This window comes from Anabrus simplex, chromosome 3 (genome assembly GCF_040414725.1).
Source record: "Anabrus simplex isolate iqAnaSimp1 chromosome 3, ASM4041472v1, whole genome shotgun sequence".
Lineage (NCBI taxonomy): Eukaryota > Metazoa > Arthropoda > Insecta > Orthoptera > Tettigoniidae > Anabrus > Anabrus simplex.
In genome coordinates this window covers 244,528,470-244,537,126 of record NC_090267.1, presented here as the reverse complement: position 1 = coordinate 244,537,126, position 8,657 = coordinate 244,528,470, and the positions used below count along the sequence as shown (strand labels likewise).

Here is an 8,657-nt window from a genome sequence, read left to right as displayed (position 1 = left end):
GGAAAATACCAGTCAGGTTTCAGAAAAGGCAGATCATGCAGAGAACAAATACTCAGTCTCAAAACTATATTACATATGGACAAAACTAGACAAACAGTGATCACCTTGGTAGACTTTAGAAAAGTATATGACTCCATAGACCGACAGACACTTTTCAAAGTACTCGAAGAATATGAAGTAGACAGAAGAACAAGAGAAGTGATCGAACAAACATTAACTGACACTACTTCCAAAGTTAAATTCTTAGGAGAAATATCTGAGCCTTTTGATGTCAACACAGAGATTTGGCAGGGAGGTGGACTGTCACCTGTCTTGTTCAATAATGTTCTAGAAAAATTAATCATACCCTGGAAAAAAGAAGTTAAAGGAATAACTCTTGGTAGACAACTGAGTAACAATTCACGTGCTGTGTCTAGCGTTTGCAGATGATTTGGCAATTTTTTTCCAATAATAGGCAAGAAGGAATACACTCCCTTCCAAACCAACATGAAATTGCAGCCAAAACAGGACTTCAGTTATCATATGACAAAACCAGTACATGGAAGGAGTCTCTCGGGTTTTAGATGGACAAGCTATGGTGACTAAATTTGGACAAATTTTCCAAGTAAATAAATGCAAATACCTTGGAGAAATAATTCAACTTTCTGAATTAAATCGAGAAGCAAATGTGGAGAGAATTACTAAATTACAGAAAACATATAGAATCGCCTGTAACACATATAACAACAATCATTATCCCGGAAAACAAAACTAGGACATAATAATACCGCATCGGAAACCTTAATCATTGGCGGTAGATCACTCATAAAAGATATAGAAAAACAGTAATTTTCATGTATCTCCAAGAACTAAGAACTTAAATTGGGCAACATCATGGAACATATTCATTATAAAACATTCATTTATTATTGTGAATTTGCCCTCACACTTAAAGTCAAGAACAACTGGATAAATGAAGTAGAATCAGATCTTCGGAAAATCAACATCAACCAGGAAACTGTGAAGATTTGATCTGCTTTCAGAACACTGATTAATAATCATTGTTTCGCGGAGCCAAAAGCTAGAACTAATTAAACCTGGACAGAAGAACGTAAGAAGAATTTCAGTGAGAGGATGAAGAGATTGTGGGAAGAGAAGAAAGCAAAGTCATCAGCTACATAAGTTCAAGCGTGCTTCTCAGTTGGACATAACGATGTGAAAATAATAATAATAATAATAATAATAATAATAATAATAATAATAATAATAATAATAATAATAATAATAATAATAGAACTAAATGAGGCCACAACACTAGTTGCAAATCGAGGATTGTGGCGACGTTTAGTAAATTCTCAGAGGCTTGCAGACTGAACGCTGAAAGGCATAACAGTCTATAATGATAATGTATGTATGTATGTATCATAATAATAATAATAATAATAATAATAATAATAATAATAATATGAGAATCTTAAAGTAAGTCACACCACGGTAGACCAATGATGTGCCACCTCAATACCGTTTGATGTCACAGGGGGAAGATCTTCTACTTTACAAGATACAGGGCACAGCAGGCCATCCTCTAGTTGCTCCATAGTCTGCGGTTATCTGCACTCGCAGTTAATGACATCGACAGAAGAAAATAAATGAGAAATATTTGACAAATGCAAAATAAGCTCTCTATGTCATGATGGGAGCGCGCAGCTGTGAGATCGCATCCGGGAGATGGTGGGTTCGAACTCCACTCTCGCCAGCCCTGAAGATGGTTTTCCGTGGTTTCCCATTTCCACACCAGGCAAATGCTGGGGCTGTACCTTAATTGAGTACACGGCTGCTTCCTTCCCATTCCTAGACCTTTCCTCTCCCATCGTCGCCATAAGACCTATTTGTGTCGGTGCGACGTAAAGCAAAAAAAAAAAAAGATCTATGTTATGACGAACACGTCCTAAAACTGTTGGAGGAATTGGTTTCAAAATCCACATTCAGCGATCTCTTAACTTCTTTCCTGTACCATTTTAATAAGTGAAGAAGTACATAATTTTATGAGTAATATTGTTTAACTTAGTGTACAGAAGCCAAAACCTGGAAAGTCATGATTGCAACATGTGAAGCAAGGCCACTGGATAGATAACAATTCACAAATTCATAAAAAGAAGCGTGCAGGAAGTTGTCATAAACATTTGCAAGTTACTTCTGTTATAACTAAATTTTCTTTAATGTGCAATAAAATGTGTGATAACGATTGGAGAGTAATTATTAACTCCACTACAAAACATAGAATGAACAAGTCGTGACCCACGAATTGGAGCAATAACACAGAATGTATGCTTTATAAAGGATAAGAAAATCTGTACTGTGCATCATAAGATCAGAACTGTCAACAGGATGATCCCCATGACTCCATTCTTGTTCGTGGTCCTACTGGCGGTGGTGGAAAACGCAGGTAAGTTGACTTGTCTATTAAACGCGTAACGTTTGTACACCGCTAACAAAAATTACTATCATTCGGAACGAATTTTAGAATTTCTTTCACCTATGTTACTTCAGAGTAGTTTACGGTAAGAATGGTCAGCTGAACCACAAATATGTTTCTTCGCTTTTGGTAGTGGACAATGATATTTCGTCCTCACGAGCTTACTGTTTGTGTGTTGCTACAAGTTTCCATGGTGATGTGACATAATCTACTGTACGTATTTTCAATCCTTTCAATTGGTACCCAGAAAGTGATCTGAATATATTTATTTTTGCCACCTGAAGTTGCTTCTTGTCGCAGTCCGTCCACTAGATAAGAATTTTAAATTAGAATTTCCCTTTATATTATCCCAAAAATTTCTGATTCGATACCTCTCATGTTGGAATGTTATGCTTTATTAGAAGACGCTTCCTCCTCAAGCATACAGCTAGACGACCAGTAACGTGTACGCACATCGCTCGCTTGGTCACAGGATTTATTTCGTTTTTTCATTTTTAAGACTAATTATACGTGACGTTTTACATATTTAACTTCTCCATAAACACATAGAGTGTTCGACGACATGGCAAAGAACTAGGACTAAGAATATCACACCGTGGCCATGAGTAACATAACTTACAGTCCCGACATTTTTCTCGTGTAAATATGAACACAATAATGCAGAAAATCATCTTCAGTGGAGCCGAAAGTAATACTCTGAACCTTTATACCCCGAGTACAAGTATGCAGATCCACGACTGGAACCACGTACACATACAGCTCACTCGCTCAAAGCATTTATTTCCGCTGCTTGTTCCGCTGGTTACCTACTTATAAAAATGTTCACACCATTAATGCCTTTTCAAAAAAACTATGTATTCTATTTGTGATGGTGAAATCCTGTATTAAAACTGTTCAACTTTTAAATTCACAATAAAAAATAAATATGTTTTACAATGAATATGTTACTTGATGTTGCCCAATTGATATTCTTAGTTCTTGGAGAGACATGAAAATTACTGTTTGTGTCGGAATTTGATTTGTATTGTGATTTGATTGTATAATTAATGCACATAAGTTTTAAATTAACTCCACATTGTAATATCACAAAATGATTTCACTCAAGACCTCGAAGAATAATATATCTTCACTAGGAGATGATAAGTGAATATCTACAAAATAATCCGTTATCTTATATCACGGAACTCAGATGAGTCTAAGTAGCTATTCCCTTAAGTTTACAAAAATTCATCCCACGAAGTAAACTGAGTCCAAGTTGCCCCCGTAGTTATTAAATTCTCAACGCACCTCCGAGGAAAGTAGACGCGATGAATAATGACGGGTAAAATGAATCAGTTTCAATTCGCGTCGTAGTCACAAATTCTTCCGAAGAAAACTTGGAACAAGAAAAAACTGTCCAGTAATTTAGAATAGGTCTCGGGAGGTTGGAATCATTTTGACCTCGTTTCATGTTTATTTTCTATACAGAGTGGTTGGAAACTGGCGTGAAGTATTTTGAGGATATAATTTCTAACAACAAATCATTTTAATAATCATATTAACCTAGACCTGAATGTACTCAGTATCACGACAAGGTAGTTCTATACCAACCGTTGCTGTGTGTTGATGGACGTAATAATTTTACATCTGTCTCTCGGCACAGCCCAGAGCAAAGCCTCTCATTATGGTGCTGTCACTTGTTCTTCCTGGAAGCACAGAAAATTTTGATGGAGCTATTTGAAGATCCAGCCAGCATTCGAGCTGAAGAAAAACACAGCTACAGTGTAAAGACCAGATTTAGAATTCTTTTGGTCAGTCTATCATTGTTCATTCTGACAATGTGACCATTAAATTTCAACCTCCTTTTAGTGATAGTATCTGAGATTTTTTCAGTATGGCAATACATTTCATGAGAGAGGGCCAAACATTTTCCGTAAATTTATTATTTCTTGCTTTTCTATATATTTTTAAATTTTATTGATTAAGGTTTCCGATGTGTGTAATGCTTCAGGTTTTATTGCTGTATTATGATGTCTTAGTTTTGTTTTCCGAGATAATGTTTTTTTGTTATATGTGTGATTCGATATGCTTTCTGTAATTTAGTAATTCCTTCCTTATTTGCTTGCTAACAAATAAGGTAATAGTCAAATTTATTTAAAACCTTATTATGAAAGATTGCATGTTTCATGCTGTGGGTTACTGTAGTCACGTCCTAGTTCGTGAACCATGGGCAACGACTGAGTGACCTAGTAAGTGGTCCTGAGAGTCGGGATACCAGTTGCTATGGATTGGGAGTGGGCATCTTGGACATATTCTGAGTCATGGCCCTCCTTGTGCTTAGGCGGCTAGGACTATACAATTCACCGGCGGTCCATAACCCGTTAGATGAGAGATCCTCACTTGGACTATATGCAAGTAGGGCAGCATCCTGCTTCATGAATTTACTGAGCTCAGAACAGTTCAAGCAAGCCTCGGACGTATGGGAGTAACGGAGTCCCTCTCCCATTCGACAAGCAAGGGACTCCTTGGAAACAACTTGGCGAACGAAATGGAATTCGATGGGGAGCTATCAATATTAATGGGGCTTATGGAAGAAAGAAAGTAGAAATGGCTGAGTCAGCAAAGAGGATGCATCTGGATGTGCTAGGAGTAAGTGATATTCGGGTAAGGGGACATAACGAGGAAGAGATGGGAGATTATAAAGTGTACTTGACGGGAGTTAGAAAGGGAAGGGCAGAGTCTGGGGTAGGGCTCTTTATCAGGAATACCATTGCACGCAACACAGTTTCTGTTAGACACGTAAATGAGCGAATGATGTGGGTAGATTTGTCAGTTGGAGGAATTAGGACGAGAATTTTCTCTGTGTATTCACCATGTGAGGGTGCAGATGAGGATGAATTTGACAAGTTTTATGAAGCATTGAGTGACATCGTGTTCAGGGTCAAGAGCAAGGGTAGAATAGTGCTAATGGGCGATTTCAATGCGAGAGTTGGGAATAGAACTGAAGGATACGAAAGGATGATTGGTAAATGTGGGGAAGATATGGAAGCTAATGGGAATGGGAAGCGTTTGCTGGACTTCTGTGCTAGTATGGGTTTAGCAGTTAGGAATGCATTCTTCAAGCATACCGCTACACACGGGAGGCTAGGGGTACCAGATCCCTAATAGACTTCGAATTCAGGAAATATGTTAGCAATGTACGAGTTTTTCGCGGATTTTTCGATGATACAGACCACTATCTGATCTGTAGTGAACTACGTATCTCTAGACCTAGGGTAGAGAAAGTGAAATCTGTCTGCAAACGAATAAGGGTAGAAAATCTCCAGAACGAGGAAATTGGACAGAAGTACATGGATATGATTAGTGAGAAGTTTCGAACAGTGGATAGTAAGCAGGCTCAGGATATAGAAAGAGAATGGGTGGCATACAGGGATGCTGTAGTAGAAACAGCAAGGGAATGCCTAGGAACGACTGTGAGTAAAGATGGGAAGAGGAGAACATTGTTGGTGGAATGATGAAGTGAGAGCAGCTTGTAAACGTAAAAGGAAGGCTTATCAGAAATGGCTCCAAACAAGGGCCTAGGTAGACAAGAATTTGTATGTAGATGAAAGAAACAGAGCGAAACAAATAGTTGTTGAATTCAAAAAGAAGTCGTGGGAAGATTTTGGTAATAACCTGGAAAGGCTAGGTCAAGTAGCAGGGAAACTTTTATGGACAGTAATAAAGAATCTTAGGAAGGGAGGGAAAAAGGAAATGAACAGTGTTTTGAGTAATTCAGGTGAACTCACAATAGATCCCAGGGAATCACTGGGGAGGTGGAGGGAATATTTTGAACATCTTCTCAATGTAAAAGGAAATCATCCCGGTGGTGTTGCGAACAGCCAAGCTCATGGGGAGGAGGAAAATGATGTTGGTGAAATTACGCTTGAGGAAGTGGCATGGATGGTAAATAAACTCCATTGTCTAAAGCAGCAGGAATAGATGAAATTAGATCCGAAATGGTGAAGTATAGTGGGAAGGCAGGGATGAAAAGGCTTCATAGAGTAGTAAGATTAGCATGGAGTGTTGATAAGGTACCTTCAGATTGAACAAAAGCAGTAATTGCAGCTATCTATAAGCAAGGGAATAAGAAGGATTGCAACAACTATCGAGGTATCTCATTGATTAGTATACCAGGCAAAGTATTCAATGGCATCTTGGAAGGGAGGGTGAGACAGGTCGTTGAGAGAAAGTTGGATGAAAACCAGTGTGGTTTCAGACCGCAGAGAGGCTGTCAGGATCAGATTTTCAGTACGCGCCAGATAACTGAAAAATGCTACGAGAGGAATAGGCAGTTGTGTTTATGTTTCGTATATCTAGATAAAGCATATGACAGTGTACCGAGGGAAATGCTGTTCGCCATACTGGTAGACTATTGAATTAAAGGTAGATTATTAAAATGAATCAAAGGTATTTATGTTAAAAATTAGGCTTCAGTGAGAATTGGCGGTGGAATGAGTTCTTGGTTCAGGTACTTACAGGGGTTAGACAAGGCTGTAATCTTTCACCTTTGCTGTTCGTAATTCACATGGATCATCTGCTGAAAGGTATAAAATGGCAGGGAGGGATTCAGTTACGTGGAAATGTGATAAGCAGTCTGGCCTATGCTGACGACTTGGTCTTAATGGCAGATTGTGCCGAAAAACTGCAGTGTAATATCTTGGAACTTGAAAATAGGTGCAATGAGTATGGTATGAAAATTAGCCTCTCGAAGACTAAATTGATGTCAGTAGGTAAGAACTTCAAGAGAATTGAATGTCAGATTGGTGATACAAAGCTAGAACAGGTCGATAATTTCAAGTATTTAGGCTGTGTGTTCTCCCAGGATGGTAATATAGTAAGTGAGATTGAATCAAGGTGACGTAAAGCTAATGCAGTGTGCTCGCAGTTGCGATCAGCAGTATTCTGTAAGAAGGAAGTCCTCCCGGACGAAACTATCTTTACATTGGTCTGTTTCTTAAGACCAACTTTGCTTTACGGGAGCGAAAGCTGAGTGGACTCAGGTTATCTTATTTGTAAGTTAGAAATAACAGACATGAAATTAGCAAGAATGAATGCTGGTAAAAACAGGTGGGAACAATAACAGGAGGGTACTCGGAATGAGGAGATAAAGGCTAATTTAGGAGTGAACTCGATGGATAAAGCTGTACGTATAAGCCGGCTTCGGTGGTGGGGTCATGTGAGGCGAATGGAGGAGGATAGGTTACCTAGGAGAATAATGAGCTCTGTTATGGTGGGTAAAAGAAGTAGAGATAGACCAAGACGACGATGGTTAGACTCAGTTTCTAACGATTTAAAGATAAGAGGTATAGAACTAAGTGAGGCCACAACACTAGTTGCAAATCGAGGATTGTGGCGACGTTTAGTAAATTCACAGAGGCTTGCAGAGTGAACGCTGAAAGGCATAACAGTCTATAATGATAATGTATGTATGTATTGAACCCTTTAGCTCCATATCGAAGGATACCTACCTTTCTTACCTATCAGCAAAGTTCATGAGATCTGTCTCTTGGGTCGTATCGGGTTCTTCGTCCCTTGCTGAGTTAAAGGTAGGGTTCAGTAATTCTAATCTATCTACTCAAATGAAAGTTTTTTTTTAAAAAAAATTCCTATTTATTCATTAATATCAGGTAGCATTTCTGCTATATCCACGGTATCATTTAACTCAATTGGGTCCACTGAACACCACAATTATATAGAGGGTCAGAACACTGGTGTGAGTCTTTGACGTAACTGCCTGATGGGCATTCTTACTAGAAACCATTGTCTCCATTATTAATTAAAGAAAGAAAGTCTGGAAATCCTTAAATTCGGCTTCCATGTGAGACTACATGTACCATCATAGTGATTCTTTATGGCCCAGTCCTCGTAACACGAACTCTGGACTCTGGGTATAATTAAGGCAGTCCAATCGGTGTGTGCCACACGTTGGTTATACGGCATCGACCCTTAATTGAATCGATGTGACCTGCGACTATGTCATGGACCGACATCTAAACTTCTAAATTACTTTAAAGTCATTGTGGATGATGACCGCAAAGAAAATGATGCTACAGTGGCATATGGCCCTAATCTAAGTCACTGAGGTTGATGACCCCCTGACCATCCAAGTTTCTAAGCTGAAGGCTAAACACAATTAAGTTACATCGGTTGATGACCAAAGTTTCCACTTTACTATCCCCAG

At 38.7% G+C, this 8,657-nt stretch overlaps 1 protein-coding gene across 1 annotated transcript in view; it reads left to right on the top strand.

Moving 5' to 3' along the window:
* Positions 1-2,284: 2,284 nt before the first annotated feature.
* The window catches only part of LOC136866198 (mite allergen Der p 3), a 75,280-nt gene continuing 68,907 nt past the window's right edge, over positions 2,285-8,657 (top strand). Inside the window, exon 1 of the mRNA XM_067142944.2 lies at positions 2,285-2,425. Within this exon, the coding sequence (XP_066999045.2) occupies positions 2,368-2,425 (58 nt within the window). The 5' untranslated portion in view covers positions 2,285-2,367. The remainder of the gene's footprint in view (positions 2,426-8,657) is intronic.